The sequence below is a fragment of the Hypanus sabinus genome, chromosome 14 (genome assembly GCF_030144855.1).
Source record: "Hypanus sabinus isolate sHypSab1 chromosome 14, sHypSab1.hap1, whole genome shotgun sequence".
Taxonomy (NCBI): domain Eukaryota; kingdom Metazoa; phylum Chordata; class Chondrichthyes; order Myliobatiformes; family Dasyatidae; genus Hypanus; species Hypanus sabinus.
In genome coordinates, this window is record NC_082719.1 from 107,410,139 (window position 1) to 107,432,448 (window position 22,310).

Sequence of the window (22,310 nt, forward strand, 5' to 3'; positions counted from 1 at the left end):
TCCTATCACCACCACCCCTCCCCACCTCACTGAACAGGGTGGGTGGGGGAGCTGATTCAGAGCTGTATCTTACAGTGCTAATCTGGCTCCTCTCTCATGATGAATGAGATAAAGATCAAACCAGTCTGCAAGGTAGCATAGCAGTTACTCAAGAGATTCCACAGATGCTGGAAATCCAGAGCAACACAGAGACTGTTGGAGGAACCTAGCAGGTCAGGCCGTATCTATGGAAATGATAAACAGTTGCCATTTGGGGCCAAGGTGAAGGGTCTCAACCTGAAAGTCAACAGTTTATTCATTTCCATTGAATTTGCAAGACCCTCCAGCATTTTCAGAAGGCATTTGATAAGGTCCCACATAGGAGATTGGTGAGTAAAATCAGAGCTCATGGCATTGGGGGGAAGATATTGACGTGGAGGGAAAACTGGTTGGCAGATAGAAAGCAAAGGGTAACGGTGAATGGGTGTTTCTCGGAATGGCAGGTGGTGACTGGTGGGGTGCCACAGTTCTCGGTATTGGGACCACAGCTGTTTACGATTTACGTCAACGATTTAGATGAAGGCATTGAGAATAACATCAGCAAGTTTGCTGATGATACTAAGCTGGGTGGCAGTGTGACATGTGATGAGGATGTTAGGAGAATTCAGGGTGACTTGAATAGGCTGAGTGAGTGGGCAGATACTTGGCAGATGACGTTTAATCTGAATAAGTGTGAGGTTATCCACATTGGGAGGAAGAATAGGAAGGCAGATTATTATCTGAACGGTGTAGAATTAGGTAAGGGGGAAATACAAAGAGATCTAGGAGTCCTTGTTCATCAGTCACTGAAGGTGAATGAGCAAGTGCAGCAGAAAATGAAGACGGATAATGGAATGTTGGCCTTTATTACAAGGGGAATTGAGTACAAGAGCAAGGAAATCCTCTTGCATTTGTACAGGGCCCTGGTGAGACCACGCCCGGAGTATTGTGTACAGTTTTGGTCTCCAGGGTTAAGGAAAGACATCCTGGCTATAGAGGAAGTGCAGCGTAGATTCATGAGGTTAATTCCTGGGATGTCAGGACTGTCTTACGCAGAGAGGTTAGAGAGACTGGGCTTGTAAACGTTGGAATTAAGGAGATTGAGAGGGGATCTGATTGCAATATATAAGATTATTAAGGGGTTGGACAAGATAGAGGCAGGAAATATGTTCCAGATGCTGGGAGAGTCCAGTACCAGAGGTTTGAGAATAAGGGATAGGTCATTTAGGACAGAGTTAAGGAAAAACTTCTTCTCCCAGAGAGTTGTGGGGGTGTGGAATGCACTGCCTCGGAAGGCAGTGGAGGCCAATTCTCTGGATGCTTTCAAGAAGGAGCTAGATGGGTATCTTATGGATAGGGGAATCAAGGGATATGGGGACAAGGCAGGAACTGGGTGTTGATAGTAGATGATCAGCCATGATCTCAGAATGGCGGTGCAGGCTCGAAGGGCCGAATGGTCTACTTCTGCACCTGTTGTCTATTTTACATGTGTTGTAGCAGTTGGCAGAACACTATTACAGTGCCAGTGATCAGGGTTCAAATCCCGAAGCTGAATCTAAGGAGTTTGTACATCCTCCCTGTGACAACGTGTGGTTTCCTCCAAATGCTTAACCCAATTCTCCTGGCTTCTCCCTCTCACATTTAACACCCTGAATAATCAAAAATCTGTCAACCTCAGCTTTAAATATGCCCAATGACTTGGCCTCCACAGCTCTCTGTGGCAATGAATACCACAGATTCACCACCTTTGGCTAAGGAAATTCCTCCTCATCTCTGTTCTAAAGGGACCCCTCAGTTCTGAGGCCGTACCCCCCCCCCCAGTCCTAGACTCCCCCATTACAGGAAACATCCTCTCCACATCCACCCTATATAGGCCTTCCAGTGTTCAATAGATGTTCAATATCTCAATGAGATCTCCTCTTCATTCTTCTGAACTCCAGTGAGTACAGGTCCAATAGTTCACAAGTCAATTGAGTAACAACAGGATTCAGGCATTGGGCCTACTGCACTTTATTCTCCAATGAACTTCATTATGCAGTGAAATTATTTGTGCCTCAAAGATGTTTCTTGACACAATATGTAGATAAGCCTACAAGAGGAAAGACTGTACTTGATTTAGTATTGGGAAATTTACCTGGTCAGGTGTCAGATCTCTCAGTGGGAGAGCATTTTGGAGATAGTGATCATAATTCTACCTCCTTTACAATAGCATTGGAGAGAGATAGAAACAGACAAGTTAGAAAAGAGTTTAACTGGAGTAAGGGGAATTATAAGGCTATCAGGCAGGAAATTGCAGACAGCCCAGTGCATCTGTAGATATGAATTGCTCACCATTCAGGACATTTACAAAGACAGGTGTATAAAAAGGACCCGAAGGATCATTGGGGACCTGAGTCACCCCAACCACAAACTGTTCCAGCTGCTACCGTCCAGGAAATGGTATCACAGCATAAAAGCCAGACTGATTAACTCATGCTGATACAGTTGTATTTCTATGTTATATTGACTATCATCTGTTCTAGTGGGAAATGCCTCCACCCATTTGGAGAACATGTCCACTGTTACTAATAGGCATTTATAACCCCCACCTGGCTGGCACATGCACAAAGTGTATTTGTAATTTGGTAAATCGTGCCTCCACAAGGTGGGAAATGGTTAAATTTAACAGGTGACTTACCCCTGGTGTTTCTCTGGCAAATCTGACAGCTTTGGACAACCTGCCCCACAATGGCTGTTAACCGCGGTGCAAACCATTGTTGTGTTTGATGTGTACTTTCCACCCTTACCTACATGTCCTTTCCCATGTACTACACAAACAAGGGCATTAGGAGAGTCCTGGGACACACTGGGCATTTATCCAGATGTCTCCAGAGTCCATAAAACATTGTTTTTCCTCCCATATTCCCTTCTCCTTTTCCGGGTTCCCTGCTTGGGTGGAAATTAAATCTTGCAGGTTTGGGGTAGGGGTACATTGTCAGACAGACATACTTTATTGATCCCGAGGGAAACTGGGTTTCATTATAGCTGCACCAACCAAGAATAGTGAAGAAATATAGCAATATAAAACCATAAATAATAATAATTAAATAATTGCATCTGCATACGTACCAGCGTAGCTGTTCCTGGCGGCCGTGTCAGCAGCAGCATCTCCTTTCGTTATGGGGTCGGAGGCTTTGCACATAATGACAGCTATTTGCTCAGGCAATTGCACTGCTTGTAGCAGATTCTTAATGAGATATGCATGCTGGACGAGTTTACCTGCGGATAAGATGAACCCTCAATTTTGCCAAAGTGACCCAGAATCATGTAGTCCTAAGTCCCCCTGCACCCTGACATTTGAGCCTTTTCTCCATTTAGATAACAGTCTGCACTCTGCTGCCTTTTACTAAAATACATTATCATACATTTCCCAACACTGTATTCTGTCTGCCACTTTATTGCCCTGTTCTTCCAATCTGTGTAAGTCCTGCCGGAATTGCATTGTTTCCCCAGCAACTATCTTTGTATCATCCGCAGTTTGCCACAAAGCCATCGTCCAAATCATTGACAAACAATGTGGAAAATAGTGGCCCCCTGAGGAACACTGCTAGTCCCTAGCAGACAACCAGAAAAGGTCCCCTTTATTGCCACTTGCTGCCTGTCAGCCATTCCTCTGTCCATGCCAGTATCTTTTCTGTAATGCCATTATCTTTTACACAGCCTCTTGTGTAACACCTTATTAAATGCCTCTGCCTTCCTGCCTGTCCTTTCAATACAAAGTATATCCTTTGATTTTAAGCTCCTAACTGTGGCCTTCTTTCAGCCACGACTCAGTGATGCCCACAATTTCATACCAACTATTCTCCAATCATGCCACAAATTGATCTACCTTATTCAGATACTACGCGGATTTAAATACAGCACCTTCAGTCCTAGATTCTGCGCCCTTTTGAATTTTGCCTCTGTGGTACAAGTTAACTGTTTGCTCTGTCTGCATTTGTACCCAATCATTGTCTTGTCCTTCCTTACATTCATGTTACACACATCATCTACTTGTGAACCTGCTGGCTCATCCTCAGCTCAATCATACTGGTTCCCACCCCCCGCCATAACATATCGGACCCCAACTTAAATTGTCCAGAAACTCCCCTGCTTAATATCAGCTTCAGTTTGCTGCCATAGCCAGTCTCCCCAGGGATTTCCCTCAGTGCGCCAGTGGGGTCCCCAGGGATTTCCGTCAATGCGCCAGTGGGGTCCCCAGGGATTTCCCTCAATGCCAGTGGGGTCCCCTCATTGTTCAGTTTCTTGTATCAGAGCCTAGGCAGTCTCCCCAGGGATTTCCCTCAATGCGCCAGTGGGGTCCCCAGGGATTTCCCTCAGTGCGCCAGTGGGGTCCCCAGGGATTTCCCTCAATGTGCCAGTGGGGTCCCCAGGGATTTCCCTCAATGCGCCAGTGGGGTCCCCAGGGATTTCCCTCAGTGCGCCAGTGGGGTCCCCAGGGATTTCCCTCAATGTGCCAGTGGGGTCCCCAGGGATTTCCCTCAATGCGCCAGTGGGGTCCCCAAGGATTTCCCTCAATGCTTCAGTCTCCCCAGGGATTTCCCTCAATGCGCCAGTGGGGTCCCCAGGGATTTCCCTCAATGCCAGTGGGGTCCCCTCATTGTTCAGTTTCTTGTATCAGAGCCTAGGCAGTCTCCCCAGGGATTTCCCTCAGTGCGCCAGTGGGGTCCCCAGGGATTTCCCTCAGTGCGCCAGTGGGGTCCCCAGGGATTTCCCTCAGTGCGCCAGTGGGGTCCCCAGGGATTTCCCTCAATGCGCCAGTGGGGTCCCCAGGGATTTCCCTCAGTGCGCCAGTGGGGTCCCCAGGGATTTCCCTCAATGTGCCAGTGGGGTCCCCAGGGATTTCCCTCAATGCGCCAGTGGGGTCCCCAAGGATTTCCCTCAATGCTTCAGTCTCCCCAGGGATTTCCCTCAATGCGCCAGTGGGGTCCCCAGGGATTTCCCTCAATGCCAGTGGGGTCCCCTCATTGTTCAGTTTCTTGTATCAGAGCCTAGGCAGTCTCCCCAGGGATTTCCCTCAGTGCGCCAGTGGGGTCCCCAGGGATTTCCCTCAGTGCGCCAGTGGGGTCCCCAGGGATTTCCCTCAGTGCGCCAGTGGGGTCCCCAGGGATTTCCCTCAGTGCGCCAGTGGGGTCCCCAGGGATTTCCCTCAGTGCGCCAGTGGGGTCCCCAGGGATTTCCCTCAGTGTGCCAGTGGGGTCCCCTCATTGTTCAGTTTCTTGTAGCAGAGCCTAGGCAGTCTCCCCAGGGATTTCCCTCAATGCGCCAGTGGGGTCCCCAGGGATTTCCCTCAATGCGCCAGTGGGGTCCCCAGGGATTTCCCTCAATGCGCCAGTGGGGTCCCCTCATTGTTCAGTTTCTTGTAGCAGAGCCTAGGCAGTCTCCCCAGGGATTTCCCTCAATGCGCCAGTGGGGTCCCCAGGGATTTCCCTCAGTGCGCCAGTGGGGTCCCCAGGGATTTCCCTCAGTGCGCCAGTGGGGTCCCCAGGGATTTCCCTCAGTGCGCCAGTGGGGTCCCCAGGGATTTCCCTCAGTGCGCCAGTGGGGTCCCCAGGGATTTCCCTCAGTGTGCCAGTGGGGTCCCCAGGGATTTCCCTCAATGCACCAGTGGGGTCCCCAGGGATTTCCCTCAATGCGCCAGTGGGGTCCCCAGGGATTTCCCTCAATGCGCCAGTGGGGTCCCCTCATTGTTCAGTTTCTTGTAGCAGAGCCTAGGCAGTCTCCCCAGGGATTTCCCTCAATGCGCCAGTGGGGTCCCCAGGGATTTCCCTCAATGCGCCAGTGGGGTCCCCTCATTGTTCAGTTTCTTGTAGCAGAGCCTAGGCAGTCTCCCCAGGGATTTCCCTCAATGCGCCAGTGGGGTCCCCAGGGATTTCCCTCAATGCGCCAGTCTCCCCAGGGATTTCCCTCAATGCCAGTGGGGTCCCCTCATTGTTCAGTTTCTTGTAGCAGAGCCTAGGCAGTCTGCTCAGGGATTTCTGGATATAATCCTTTGACAGTACAGTGAATAACGACATTTAATCTGTAGACTGCTTGGTATCCAAGCAAATTAACAGGTGAGTTCTTGGCTATAACAAATGTTTCATCATTCAAATTGTTCTCTATCTTTATTTCAACCGGCTCAGACAGGGGTTCTATCACAGGAACTCCAGATGTTCCTACAGACTTTAATACTTCTGCTGCCTTTAACTAACAGCCCAGGAGGGTGTACAGACAATACTGTAGCACCAGAACTTGCATTCTCCTTTCATCTATCTCTATGTCTAACATGGGGTCCCCTAGGGCGATTCTTGAAAGCCTGTATCATTGCTCCCTTTGTGGCCCTCGATTGTTGGTTAAAGGCGGCTTCCCCACTCTTGTTGTTATCAGGGTCTCTTCCCTTTTCACTCCATCCGGTTTGGCACTCCTTAGCCCAATGTCCTATCTTCCCGCACTGCCTGCGTACATCCCGACTTAACCCTGTGCTTTGGTCCTTCCCTTTTTTGTTGCACACACTGTCCCCTTTCTCTCTGATTTGTAAACAACCGATTCCTATCCATGTCAATGAGGGATGTTCCTCCCAATTTGTGTTTTGCCATTCCAGATTGGTCAATTTAAAAAAAGGTGCTACCTCTGGTTGGAGACAATTTATAAATGTTTGCACTGTCAATGGGTCGTTTGCTGCTGGGGGTGGGGGTGGGGGGGTGAAATCCTGCACTAGATTCCCAAGTGTCTTTTAAACAGGCCAATAAAGTCAGTAATAGTCCCTTCTTTTGCTGACATCGAGTTACTTCTCCAAATTCACTGTGTTGCCTGGCTCCTGCAAGAATGGCATCTTTTGCTCTGTTTGGCTAATCACTCATTGTCAGTAGGACTCCCATCACCATTCCCCTCGTCCCCCAGTGGAGGGGCCCAGTCCCCTGTAGTCACTGGGGTGCATTAGGGAAATCCTATTTTCACACCTGGTCAAGAAGTTCCATAGCCTACCTTAAGCTATGCCTGGACGTCTCCAGGTAATGGATAAAAAATTTGGCAAGTCTGCTCCAACCAATTATGGAAGGCTACTAGGTCTGCGTTGTGGACTGGGGGCGTACCTCAGCCGGGGTCCAGGGTTTATGGAGCAATCCCTAGTATTTGTGAGGAGCCTGGAGCAGAGAGTCTGAACTATTCACCGGCCCCTCCTCAGCTTGGCCCCCACATGCCCTGTATGTTTGAGATCTTATCACAGGTCCGTCTCTTGACTTGGTCTGTGAATGGTTCTACCCTCAGTCCCTGGGCTGGGCTATCCCCATCCCCGCTCCCCCACTGGAACCGCCGGTCCCCTCGGCTGTTGCTGTTGTTGCCACTGCTGTGGGCGGTCACGAAGCTGGGGCACTCCAACAGCCATGTCTATGACTTCCATGTCATCTGGAAGTTCCAGAAAAGGATGTGAGGGGAGCTATTCCAGGACAGTCTGGAGCCAGAGGCCATCGGAGCCGAAGATCCTGATCGGCATAATTTGCATAATTTTGCATAATTTGTTCTTTATATTTAACCTTTGGAGGCTGGTGCCATTTCGCCAGCTCGTCCCATTTGTTAAAACTCCACACATCATATCCTCTAAATCCCAAATGTGATCTCTGTCCCCAGCTTTTGTTTCATTTCACCATTACTGAATCTTTTTTAGACCAAAGAATTTGCCAAGCAGCCAGAAACCCATAGTGATCTCGAGAAAGTCACAGAGTACCTGCTGTCTCCTGTTTCCAGCCAAAGCTCATCTGCTGGCAAACCCGGGGGAACCATCGGGTCCCTCAAGAGCTGTTTTGTCCTAACTATATCTTTCAGTCTTCTGTCTTTTTCGGGTGTTGTTGTCTGTGGGTGCTGTCATTAGGGCAATGGGTAACTCTAGGTAATTTCTCAGGTAAGGACATGTTTGGCACAACTTTGTGGGCCAAAGGGCCTGTATTGTGCTGTAGGTTTTCTATGTTTCTAAGTGTCACGCGTGGGTATCCTGGTCCAATCTTGATGATAAGCAGGTTTCTCGGATGGGTTCGATGGGATCCTGTATCATTGGGATGCTTGTCACCAGGTTCTGTTAGAGAATTTAGTACCAATCAAACACAAAGTAGGCAAAGACCTCGAGGCTACTTGCCACCTTCATTTTGTGAATTTGGGAGAGCTCTTCTGCACAACATCTCCACCAATTCAAGGTTACAATTCCAATCTATACAGTAAGTACAAACACTCTCAGCCAGCCGGTCTCTGGATACTGCTTCCGCAATTTACACATTAGCACCTATACAATCGGTTTCTCATTGATGACATGATCTATTGTTTGTTAGTCCAAAGAAGACAAACCTATTCCTGTTTTTTAATCACGGTCTCTGGACGATTCTGCCAACCCCCAGTCCTCAAGCTTAATATTTCCTCCACAACATCAGAAAAACCAGCCTCCGCTCTCTAGACTCTGTCTACACTTCCGACTGCAATATAAAGCAGAACGCATAATCAAAGACCTCACCCACCTCACACATTCTCTTTTCTCCTCTTTCTCACTGGACAGAGGATGCAAAATCCTGAAAGCACGAACCACCAGGCTCGAGGATAGCTTATACCCCACTGTCATCTGACTCTTGAATGGGTCTCTAGTACAAGTCATCTTTGTTCTCCAGTCCTGACGAAAGATCTCAGCCTGAAATGTTGACTGTATTCCTTTCTATTGATGTTGCCTGGCCTGCTTAGTTCCTCCAGCATTTTGTGTGTGTCGCTTGGATTTGCAGTATCCGCAGATTTTCTCTTGTTTGGAATTACAGTATATGTACTGTAATTCCCATGCACCCCTCATACAATCTCTTCTCCCTCCTGCCATCTGGGAAAAGGCTCCAAAGCATTTGGGCTCTCTCGGCCAGACTATGTAACAGTTTCTTTCCCCAAGCTATCAGACTCCTCAGTACCTGAAGCCAGGACTGCCACCTTGCCCTATTGTCCTGTTTATTATTTATTGTAATGCCTGCACTGTATGCCGTCCTGTGTAGGTCTGTAGTCTAGTGTAGCTTTCTCTGTTTTTTTTTTACGTAGTTCAGTCTAGTTTTTGTACTGTGTCATGTAACACCATGGTCCTGAAAAACGTTGTCTCATTTTTACTATGTACTGTACCAGCACTTATGGTCGAAATGACAATAAAAGTGACTTGACTTGACTTGATGCACAGTACATATTGTGACCACAAGTGGAACAATGAAAAACTGCGTATACAAACTGTGGCCACTAGGGGGAACACTGAACAACTGCAAAGACATACCACACACACAAAATGCTGGTGGAACACAACAGGCCAGGCTGCATCTATAGGAGAAGCACTGTTGACGTTTCGGGCCGAGACCCTTCGTCAGGAGGGTTCCACCAGCATTTTGTGTGTGTTGTTTGAATTTCCAGCATCTGCAGATTTCCTCGTGTTTGCATATACATACTAGGGCAGGCATGGGCAAACTGCGGCCCGTTAAGCTTTTTAATCTGGCCCGCAGAACTTGATGAAATTATATTAATAAACCTTGTTAACGTTTTTTCCCCACAATTCTGGCGTTTTCCCAATAGATGACGCACTCTATATACATTGACCTTTGTTGAGGTGCAGCGTATTACTCCACATTTGCGCTTTACTCTTTGTTCGGCTCGACCTATTTGTGTGAACAGGCGTTCAGCGTCATGAACATCAACAAAGCCAGCCACAGATCCAAGTTAACTGACCAACACCTCAGATCCATCCTGAGAATCGCCACAACAAAACTAAATCCAGACTTTGATGCGCTGGCTAAAAAGGGAGACCAACAACACTGTTCCCACTGAAATTTAAAATAAGTTTCTTCGTTGTGTTATGTAAAAAATGCATTTGAAAATATTTTTTTCAATAAGCCTTACATGTTACATGTCATTTCTGTTAAGTGATGGACATGAGTAGTGCACAGGTGCACGTACGTTCTCAAAATAAAAAATGCGCTCCAGATCAAATAACGCGCTCCGCATACTGGTGCGCTGTCACTGTTCTGTCATTGTGCTGGTCGTTGTTGAGTTTTGGCACAGGGGACAATTGAATAAGAAGGAACAGGACAAGTAGACCTGCATCTCCTACTATTTTTGAAATAAAGACAGTCAGGAGGAGAGTGATGATGATAATATCTTGAAGGATAACAGAACTTTCAGTGCTTTAAAATAATAACTTACTATTAAAAAAAAGCTGTATTTTCTTCATTTAATTTTCAGTGTTTTAAAAGTCATTTCAATAAATAGCTAAATACCATGGGACTTCAAAGACAGATATTTTGTTGTAATGCATTTGTTCATTTTCAATTGAAATTAAAGCACATGTTTTCTACATATCCCATGATATTTCATTTTCTCTTATGAGGTGTATTCCCAAAACACTCCGTCCATCTGCTCCTGGTCCGGCCCCCCTGTCAAATTTTAGAACCCTTTGTGGCCCACAAGTCAAAAAATTTGCCCACCCCTGTACTAGGGGGAACACTGAAAAACTGCATATACACACTGTAACCACAAGGATGCATACTAAATCGTTATCTGTACATAGACAATTACATGTATATAAAATACAAGCAAATAATCAATTGTTAAACTACAAAGAAAATAATACTTGAACAGTCTAATCCAACAGCTCCCTCTTCACAGGAAATGCCGTACTCACGCTCCCAGTTTAAGAAATGTGCAGTGGTTGGGAATGGAGGAATTCTGAAGAACAGCAGGTGTGGCAACGAGATCGATTCTACGGATTTTGTGTTCAGGTATGATGGAGCAGAGCCTTCACTGGCAAATGCTTACACAATACATAGGAGTATTTTAGTGCTTGTTCTTATACTTATACTTTATTGTCACCAAACAATTGATACTAGAGCATACAATCATCAGTGATATTTGTTTCATGCTCCTGAACCTTCTCCCAGAGGGAAGTGGGACAAAAGGTGTGTTGGCTGGGTGGGTCTTGTCTTGTAAAGTGAGTCCAAGGATGTTAGATTGGTTTGTGTGATGTGCTGGGCTATGTTCACAATCCTCTGCAGCTTCTTCCAGTCTTGGACAGGACAACTTCCATACCAGGTTGTGATGCACCCTAGAAGAATGCTTTCTACGGTGCACCTATAAAAATTAGTGAGGGTTTTAGGGGACAGGCCAAATTTCTTCAGCTTTCTCAGGATGTAAAGGTGCTGGTGGGCCTTCTTGACAGTGGGCTCTGCTTGGTTAGACCAAGTCAGGTCATTTGTGATATTCACACTGAGGAACTTAAAGCTTTTGACCTGTTCCGCCTATACAGCGCCGATGTAGATGGGGTTGTGCGGTCCGCTACTCCTTCTGAAGTCAACAACCAATTCCTTCGTCTTGCTGACATTGAGGAATAGGTTATTGTCTTCGCACCATGCCACCAGGTTCTTAATTTCCTCTCTGTACTCAGACTCATCATCACCCAAGATACGGCCTACAATTGTGGTGTCATCAGCAAACTTATATATTGAGTTTGATGGAAACTTGGCTGCACAATCATGGGTATACAGTGAGTACAGCAGGGGGCTAAGTACACAGCCTTGTGGGGCACTGGTGCTCAGAGTGATTGTAGAGGAGAGCTTGTCCCCTATTTTTACAGCCTGGGTCCTGTCTGTGAAGAAGTTGAAGATCCAGCTACAGATCTGAGTGCTAAGACCCAGGTTCTGGAGCTTAGGAATCAGTTTATTTGGAATGATGGTATTAAAGGCAGAGCTGTAGTCGATGAAAAGGAGCCTTATGTATGCGTCTTTATTCTCCAGGTGTTCTAAGGAGGAATGTAGTGCCAGAGAGATGGCATCTGCCATTGACCTGTTGCTCCAGTTGGCGAATTGCAAAGCGTCGAGGTTGACCAGTAGGTTATGGTTGATGTGTGCCATAACCAATCACTTGAAGCACTTCATAGTAATTGAAGTCAGAGCCACAGGTTGGTAGTCATTCAGGCATGCCACCTTGCTTTTCTTCAGCACCAGGATTATTGTTGCCTTCTTAAAACACGAGGGGATCTTAGACTGAAGCAGGGAGCAGTTGAAGATGTCAGCAAACACTCCAGCTGGCTCGCTTGCACAGGCCCGGAGAACCCGTCCTGGGACGCCATCTGGGCCCGTCGCCTTCCTTGGATTTATCTTCAGGAAGGTTTTTCTAACGTCTTCCTCGGTGAAGATGAATCTCGATGCCACCAGGTCCGGTTCATCCAGAGGGGGCGGGATGCTCCTCTTCTGTTCGAATCTTGCATAGAATATGTTAAGTTCGTCAGGAAGAGAAGTGCTACAGTTATTGATATTCTCAAACACAAAGTACACTGCAGATGCTGTGGTCAAAACAAAACGTACAAAAATGCTGGATGAACTCAGCAGGTCGGGCAGCATCCGTTGAAAGAAGCAGGCGATGGCTGTTACCGAGGGCTGTTGAAGGAACGAGCTCTGGTTTCATCCAGACAGGTGCTCCCATGCAGGTGGGGGAAGGCACTCTGGCTGCCGGGGGACTGGTCCCCATCCTGTCATGGTGGGTATGAAGGGATTCTGCCTGCACCACCGACTGCTGGGCGGGAAGTGCTTGTCGGACCCAGGCCTCAGGATACCACGTGGGAGGGGGTCCCACTCAACTGGAGCTGTCTCGTGGGGATGTTCATCGTACCCTTTCGTGACACTCCCAAGTGTTTCCTGTACAGTCTGCTCCTGCACGTCTCTCACTCGCCATGGCGGCCTGGTTTACCACCTGGCAGCCGAGGAGGGCAGTGCCCTTTCCCTGTACATCAGGGACCTGGTGTTGCATCAGCAGGTTCACTGATACCCTGTCCACCTGTTCATCCTGTGAACGGGAGGAGTGAGAGGTCGTGGCCCCTGTCAGAGAGTCTGAAGTGGCTGTCGTTCAGGTTCAACCCCTTGATCCTCGTATATGGCCCTCCAGTACAGAAAGGGGCGGGTCAGCCTAAGACCATCAGATATAGGAGCAGAAATAGGCCATTCGGCCCATCAAGTCTGTTCCGCCATTCAGTCATGGGTTGAGCCAATTCTTCCAGTCATCCACACTCCCCTGCCTTCTCCCCATACCCTTTGATGCCCTGGTTAATCAGGAACCTATCTATCTCTGCCTTAATTGCACCCAATAACTTGGTCTCCACAGCTGCTCGTGGCAACAAATTCCACAGATTCACCACCCTCTGACTGAAGTAATTTCTCTGCATCTCAGTTCCAAATGGACATCCTTCAGTCCTGAAGTTGTGCCCTCTTATCCTAGAATCCCCTAAATGGGAATTAACTTTGCCATATCTAATCTGTTCAGGCCTTTTAACATTCAGAATGTTTCTATGAGATCCCCCTCATTTTCCTGAACTCCAGGGAATACAGCCCCAAGAGCTGCCAGACGATCCTTTTAAAACAGAATCAGAATCAGGTTTATTATCACTGACTGTCAGTGTGACATTCTCACATCATCAGCATGCTGAGGTTCAGATTATGATTCTGCTTCCCACTCACACTTTCAAGACTTCTCAGGTTAGAACAGTTTGTGCTCAAGCCTACCAGAGAAAAGGCTATCATAGATTGGGTGTGGTGTAAAGACTCAGATCTTATCAGGGAGCTTAATGTAAAGGAACCCTTAGGAGGCAGTGATCATAATGTGATTGAATTGATACTGCAGTTTGAGAGGGAGAAGCATAACTCACATGTATCAGTATCACAAAGGAATAACTGGAATTACAGAGCCATGAGAGAGGAGCTTGCCCAGGTGGACTGGAAAAGATACTGGTGGGGATGATGGCAGAGCAGAGAAGGCTGAAGTTTCTGGGAATAATTCACAAGGTGCAGGATAGATATGTCCACAGAGTAAGAGGTTCTCAAATGACAGGGGTGGGTAACGGTGACTGACAAGGGAAGTTGAGGACTGTATCAAAGCCAAGGAACGGGCATGTAAGGTAGCAAAAGTGAATGGGAAGTTGGATGATCGGGAAGCTTGTAAAATCTAACAAAAGGCAACTTAAAAAGTTATAAGAAGAGAAAAGATTAAATATGAGGACAAAGCCAACAATACAAAGCAAAACACTAAAAGTTTTTTTCAGTTGTATAAAGAGTACAAGAGAGGTGAGAGTTCATATTGGACCACTGGAAAATGATGCAGGTGTGTTAGTAATGGGGAACAATGAAATGGCAGATGAACCTAATGGGTACTTCACTGTGTGCCACTGGTGCGCGAGTGTCAGGGAGCTGGAGTGAGTACCATTGCTATTACAAAGGAAAAAGTGCAAGGCAAACTCAAAGGTCTTAAGATGGATATGTCACTGGGCCAGATGGACCACATCCCAGAGTCCTGAGAGAGGTTGCTGACAAGATAACAGATGCATTGGTCATGAGTTGTTCCTCAGGGGTCAGTATTGGGACCGCTACTTTTCAGATTGTTTGTCAATGATTTGGATAATGGAATTGATGGCTTTATGGCAAAGTCTTTGGATGATACAATGATAGGTGCAGGGGTAGGTAGTGCGATTGTAGCAGGACTTAGACAAATTGGAAGATTGGTCAAAACGTGGCAGATGGAATATAATGTTGGAAAATGTATGATAATGCATTTTGCTAAAAGGAACAATAGTGTGGATTGTTATCTAAATGGGGAGAAGTTTAGAACATCAGAGGTGCAGAGGGACTTTGGAATCCTTGTGCAAGACTCCCAGAAGGTTAATTTTCAGGTTGAGTCCATGGTAGATAGATAGCTAGATAGATAGATACTTTATTCATCCCCAGGTAAAGAAGGCAAATGCAATGTTGGCATTTCTTTCGAGGGGAGGTAATGCTGAAGCTTTCTAAGATACTAGTCAGGCCTGACTTGGAGTACTTTCGACAGTTTTGGGCCCCATATCTCAGAAAGGATGTGTTGTCAATGGAGAGAGTCCAGAGGAGGTTCACAAGGATGATTCCGGGAATGAAGGGGTTAACATATGAGGAGTGTTTAGCAGCTTTGGGCCTGAACTCACTGGAATTTAGAAGAATGCTTGGGGATCTCATGGAAACATACTGAATGTTGAAAGGACTAGATAAGGTAGGAGGGGGAGAGGATGTTTCCTCTGCTGAGGTTATCCTAACTAGGGGGCACAGCCTCAAAATTGAGGGGTGACCTTTTAAAACAGAATCAGAATCAGGTTTATTATCACTGACATGTGTCACAAAATTTGTTAACTTAGCAGCTGCAGTTCAATGCAATACATAATAGAAGAAAGAAAAAAAATAAAATAATAGTAAATATAAGTAAATCAATTACAGTATATATTAAATTATCTAAAAATTGTACAAAAAAAAGAAATAATATAGATTTAAAAAGTGAGATAGTGTCCAAGGTATCAATGTCCATTTAAGAATCGGATGGCAGAAGGGAAGAAGCTGTTCATGAATCGCTGAGTGTGTGCCTTCAGGCTTCTGTACCTCTTACCTGATGGCAACAGTGAGAAAAGGGCATGCCCTGGGCGCTGGAGGTCCTTAATAATGGACACTGCCTTCCTGAGACACGGCTCGCTGAAGATGTCCTGGATACTTTGTAGGCTAGTACCCAAGATGGAGCTGACTAGATTTACAACCTTCTGCAGCTTATTTTGGTCCCATGCAGTAGCCCCTCCCTATAAGACAGTGATGCAGCCTGTCAGAATGCCCTCCACAGTACATCTGTAGAAGTTTTTGAGTGTATTTGTTGACATACAAACTCCTAATGAAGGATAGTCAATGTCTTGCCTTCTTTATAACTGCATCGATATGTTGGGACCAGGTTAGGTCCTCAGAGATCTTGACATCCAGGAACTTGAAACTGCTCACTCTCTCCAATTCTGATCCCTCTATGAGGATTGATATGTGTTTCTTGATCTTACCTTCCTGAAGTCCACAATCAGCTCTTTCATCTTACTGATGTTGAGTGCTAGGTTGTTGCTGTGACACCACTCCACTAGTTGGTATATCTCACTCCCGTTCACCTTCTCATCTCTGAGATTCTACCAACAATGGTTGTATCATCAGCAAATTTACAGATAGTATTTGAGCTGTGCCTAGCCACGCAGTCATGTATATATAGAAAGTAGAGCAGTGGGCTAAGCACACACTCCTGAGGTGTGTCAGTGTAGATCGCCAGCGAGGAGGATATGTTATCTCCAATCTGCACAGACTGTGGTCTTCTGGTTAGGAAGTCAAAGATCCAATTGCAGAGGGAGGTACAGAGGCCCAGGTTCTGTAACTTATCAATCAGGATTGTGGGAATGATGGTATTAAAAGCTGAGCTATAGTCAATGAACAGCATCCTGACATAGGTGTTTGTGTTGTCCAGGTGGTCTAAAGCCGTGTGAAGAGCCATTGAGATTGTGTCTGCCGTTGACCTATTGTGGCAATAGGCAAATTGCAATGGGTCCAGGTCCTTGCTCAGGCAGGAGTTCAGTCTAGTCATGACCAACCTCTCAAAGCATTTCATCACTGTCGATGTGAGTGCTACCGGGTGATAGTCATTAAGGCAGCTCACAGTATTCTTCTTAGGTACTGGTATAATTGCTGCCTTTTTGAAGCAAGTAGGAACTTCTACCTGTAGCAGTGAGAGGTAAGGAGGTAATATTTTTAGCCAGAGAGTGGTGATTCTGTGGAATTCTCTGCCACTGACTGCAGTGGAGACCATCCATGGGTATATTTAAAGTGGAAGTTGATAGTTTCCTGATCAGTCAGGGCATCAAAGGATATGGTGAGAAGACAGGTGTATGGGGGTGAGTGGGATTGGGGTTAGAATTGGGATGAATGGTGGAGCAGACTCGATGGGCTGAATGGCCTACGTGTTCCCATGTCTTCTGGTCTAACTAGATTTGTACTGGAGTTTAGAAGAATGAGGGGGAGGGAGGATCTCATTGAAACCTATCAAATATGGAAAAGCCTTGATAGAGTGGATGTGGAGAAGATGTTTCCTGCCGTGGGTGAGTCTGGGACCAGAGGACACAGATAGAACGGATGTTGAGAGGATTTTTCCTGTAGTGGGGGAGTTTAGGACCAGAGAACACAGATAGAGTGGATGTGGAGAGGATGTTTCCTATAGTGGGGGAGTCTAGGACCAGAGGACACAGAGTGGATGTGGAGAGGATGTTTCCTATAGTGGGGGAGTCTAGGACCAGAGGACACAGAGTGGATGTGGAGAGGATGTTTCCTATAGTGGGGGAGTCTAGGACCAGAGGACACAGATAGAGTGGATGTGGAGAGGATGTTTCCTGCCGTGGGTGAGTCTAGGACCAGAGGACACTGTATCAGAATTCAAGGATGTTCCTCGAGAACAAAGATGATGAGGAATTTCCTTATCTAGAGGGTAGTGAATCTCTGATATGTTTAAGGCTCTGGATCAGTTAGGGCATCAAAGGTTATGTGGAGAAGGCAGGAAAATGGGGTTGAGAGCAATAATAAATCAGCCACGACTCGTTAAGCTGAATGGCCAAACTCTGCTCCTGTCTTGTGGTCTGTCTCACTGTTGGATTCTGTGTCAGGTGTAACTTGCCACCGATCTCGGAGAAGTACAGCACGGACGTTGGACTGAAGACAGATATTGTGACAATAAATCCAAGCATTGTGACTGAGAGGTGAGTAGGTTCACTCACTCTATCCCAGCTTGAGTGCTTCGTGACCAAATTCATTCAGGGTCACATGATTGTACAAGCCTGTTTCACCTGCAGTATCCTGGGGAAGTGTACTGAAGCGAGAATGGACTGGGGGTACCGTCCCACGCTGCTCCTGTACCGGTGTAGCCTGTGGAAGCCAAGGATGATGGAGACGTTTTCCGGGAACTTTCACCATTGGTCTTAATGGAAAGAGGATCTGATGACATCGGAGAAGAGGAACAATGGTTCCGGGGGTATGACTCACTGATCCAGTCTGGCAACACAGCTTGTTGCTGGATCTGTTCCAGTTCTCTCAATTGTTGCTGCTGTTGCAGGATGTAGGTATGCTGGATGTGGGTTACTGATGTTGAATGTATGTTCTGACTGTATCACTGACTCAGTAAAGCAGCCAGTGTAACCAAATCCCACCCACCCTGAAACCCCACATACCCCAGGCATTCTCCCCTCTCCCATCAGGCAGTATGGTCATAAACACCCGCACCCACCCCACACATTCTCCCCTCTCCCATCGGGCAGTATAGTCATAAACACCCCCACCCACCACACACATTCTCCCCTCTCCCATCGGGCAGTATACTCAAACACCCCCACCCACCCCACACATTCTCCCCTCTCCCATCGGGCAGTATAGTCATAAACACCCCCACCCACCCCACACATTCTCCCCTCTCCCATCGGGCAGTATAGTCATAAACACCCCCACCCACCCCACACATTCTCCCCTCTCCCATCGGGCAGTATACTCATAAACACCCCCACCCCAGGCATTCTCCCCTCTCCCATCGGGCAGTATGGTCATAAACACCCGCACCCACCCCAGACGTTCTCCCCTCTCCCATCGGGCAGTATAGTCATAAACACCCCCACCCACCCCAGACATTCTCCCTTCTCCCATCGGGCAGTATAGTCATAAACACCCCCACCCACCCCAGACGTTCTCCCCTCTCCCATCAGGCAGTATTGTCATAAACACCCCCACCCCAGGCATCCTCCCCTCTCCCATCAGGCAGTATGGTCATAAACACCCGCACCCACCCCACACATTCTCCCCTCTCCCATCGGGCAGTATAGTCATTAACACCCCCACCCACCCCACACATTCTCCCTTCTCCCATCGGGCAGTATACTCAAACACCCCCACCCACCCCACACATTCTCCCCTCTCCCATCGGGCAGTATAGTCATAAACACCCCCACCCACCCCAGACATTCTCCCTTCTCCCATCGGGCAGTATTGTCATAAACACCCCCACCCCAGGCATCCTCCCCTCTCCCATCAGGCAGTATGGTCATAAACACCCGCACCCACCCCACACATTCTCCCCTCTCCCATCGGGCAGTATAGTCATAAACACCCCCACCCACCCCACACATTCTCCCTTCTCCCATCGGGCAGTATACTCATAAACACCCCCACCCACCCCACACATTCTCCCCTCTCCCATCGGGCAGTATTGTCATAAACACCCCCACCCACCCCACACATTCTCCTCTCCCCCATCGGGCAGTATTGTCATAAACACCCCCACCCCAGGCATTCTCCCCTCTCCCATCAGGCAGTATGGTCATAAACACCCCCACCCCAGGCATTCTCCCCTCTCCCATCGGGCAGTATAGTCATAAACACCCCCACCCACCCCACACATTCTCCCCTCTCCCATCAGGCATTATAGTCATAAACACCCCTCTCCCAAACGTTTTCTCTTCTCCCCTTTCCCAACAGGCAGAAGCTACAAAAGGCTGAATGTGTGTCATCCAGCTGAAGGAGTTTCTACCCCGCTAATTTAAGACTGTTGAATGGTATTCTCTTCTGTACTCAAGGCCATCTCACATACCGGACCATTGGCCACTGACATCTCTCACCAGAGGCCAGCCTGGGCCAGCCTTTCAAGTTGTCACCAGGTGCAACCTATCTTCTCGATGTACCCCCTCTCCCAGGGAGTAGTAGTCTGGGTTTTTACCGGATGAGGTTGCCAGCCCAATGCCACATCCTCCTCCTTTCACAGCTTGGCTTGGGACTGTGCATGGCTGAGTAAGTGGTTCCCTAGTATGATCAGGCAGACTCTTAACTTCACAATTAACCTCATTATGATTTTGCACCTCATTGATCCCTGGGCGCTAGTGAGGGTAGAAACAGGACGATTTGGTAATTTAAGGTGTGGCTGACAAGCTTGTGTTGGGGGCAAGGCTTCAGGTTCTTGGATCACTGGGATGACCCTTTCTTCAAAAGGGACAGGCTGCACCTGAACCCGAGGGGAACCAATATTCTGGTGGGCAGGTTTGTTCGAACTGTTGGGGAGTGGTTAAACTAATTTGGTGGGGAGGCTGGAAAGCAGAATGAAGAGACCCAGGATAGGGCAGATGGTAAAAAAGTAAAGATAGTGTGCAGTCAGACTGTCAGGAAGGGCAGGCAGGTATCAGGACAAAACTGCAGCCAGCAGGGTGAGTATCAGTACACTAGGGTTTCAGAATCAAAGGGTAGCAAATACAGAAATTAAAGTGTTATATCTCAATGCATGGTGTTATGAATCTGTAACCTTTTAGAAACAAACCAGCAACAATAGATTCCACGCTGGAGCCTGGTTTTGATGTTAAAACCACTGTCTTTATTAGTATCTACTTATAATATAGTAACAACCAAGATAAACAAAAGAGAACGGTGTAATATGTATAAGTGTATGCATATATAACTCCCAAACTATCGAGCCTGGGCAAACAAAGCTTAGAGTCTTGAGATGGTAAAGTAGGAAAGTTCAGTCATCCACGGAATAAATGATGGGAGAGAGATATTTGTAATCCAAGGTAAGTGCAGAGAGATGGCAATTGTGTTGAATTCCACAGGTAAATGAAAACCGTCATCAAAGATCTTGTCTGTTGAATCAATGCAAGGTCACTCAGATATATCACCAAAGTGACCTGTCACAGGAATGTCGTCTTCCAGTGATTACCACACAACATACCCAGGCAAGGGTTAACTTCGAGTGGCCCCACAGGACATTCCTAAATCCCCTCCTTTGGATTATGTGAAGTGACAGACACACATTCTGGAACAAACTTTGCCCTGGCAGTTCTTACTCAGACTACGAGAGTAGCTGTTCTGTCTCTCATTGAAACATAGAAAACAGGTGCAGGAGTAGGCCATTCGGCCCTTCGAGCCTGCACCGCCATTCAGTATGATCATGGCTGATCATCCAACTCAGAACCCTGTACCTGCTTTCTCTCCATACCCCCGATCCCTATAGCCACAAGGGCCATATCTAACTTCCTCTTAAATATAGCCAATGAACTGGCCTCAACTGTTTCCTGTGGCAGCGAATTCCACAGATTCACCACTCTCTGTGTGAAATTTTTCCTCATCTCAGTCCTAAAAGGCTTCCCCTTTATCCTTAAACTGTGACCCCTCGTTCTGGACTTCCCCAACATCGGAAACAATCTTCCTGCATCTAGCCTGTCCAATCCCTTTAGAATTTTATATGTTTCAATAAGATCCCCCCTCAATCTTCTAAATTCCAGTGAGTATAAGCCTAGTCAATCCAGTCTTTCTTCATATGAAAGTCCTGCCATCCCAGGAATTAATCTGGTGAACCTTCTCTGTACTCCCTCTATGGCAAGAATGTCTTTCCTCAGAATAGGGGACCAACACTGCACACAATATTCTAGGTGCAGTCTCACCAAGGCCTTGTACAACTGCAGTAGAACCTCCCTGCCCCTGTACTCGAATCCTCTTGCTATGAATGCCAACATACCATTTGCCTTTTTCACCGCCTGCTGTACCTGCATGCCCACCTTCAATGACTGGTGTACAATGACACCCAGGTCTCGTTGCATCTCCCCTTTTCCTAATCGGCCACCATTCAGATAATAATCTGTTTTCCTGTTCTTGCAACCAAAGTGGATAACCTCACTTTTATCCACATTAAATTGCATCTACCATGAATTTGCCCACTCACCTAACTATCCAAGTCACCCTGCATCCTCTTTGCATCCTCTTCACAGCTAACACCATCGCCCAGCTTCGTGTCATTTGCAAACTTGGAGATGCTGCATTTAATTCCCTCATCTAAATTAATATATATTGTAAACAACTGGGGTCCCAGCACTGAGCCTTGCAGTACCCCACTAGTCACTGCCTGCCATTCTGAAAAGGTCCTGTTTACTCCCACTCTTTGCTTCCTGTCTGCCAACCAATTCTCTATCCACATCAATACCATACCCCCAATACTATGTGTTTTAAGTTTGCACACTAATCTCCTGTGTGGGACCTTGTCAAAAGCCTTTTGAAAATCTAAATATACCACATCCACTGGCTCTCTCCTATCCACTCTACTAGTTACATTTTCAAAAAATTCTATAAGATTCGTCAGACATGATTTTCCTTTCACAAATCCATGCTGACTTTGTCCAACGATTTCACCTCTTTCCAACTGTGCTGTTATCACATCTTTGATAACCGACTCTAGCATTTTCCCCATCACCGATGTCAGACTAACCAGTCTATAATTCCCCGGTTTCTCTCTCCCTCCTTTTTTAAAAAGTGGGGTTACATAAGCCACCCTCCAATCCTCAGGAACTAATCCAGAATCTAAGGAGTTTTGAAAAATTATCACTAATGCATCCACTATTTCTTGGGCTA

At 46.9% G+C, this 22,310-nt stretch overlaps 1 protein-coding gene across 1 annotated transcript in view; it reads left to right on the forward strand.

Annotated features, from left to right (window-relative positions):
- Nucleotides 1-22,310, forward strand: part of st8sia5 (ST8 alpha-N-acetyl-neuraminide alpha-2,8-sialyltransferase 5) — an 80,459-nt gene that overhangs the window by 50,789 nt on the left and 7,360 nt on the right. The window contains exons 5-6 of the mRNA XM_059989780.1: nt 10,699-10,811; nt 17,546-17,638. Of these exons, the coding sequence (XP_059845763.1) occupies nt 10,699-10,811; nt 17,546-17,638 (206 nt within the window). The remainder of the gene's footprint in view (nt 1-10,698; nt 10,812-17,545; nt 17,639-22,310) is intronic.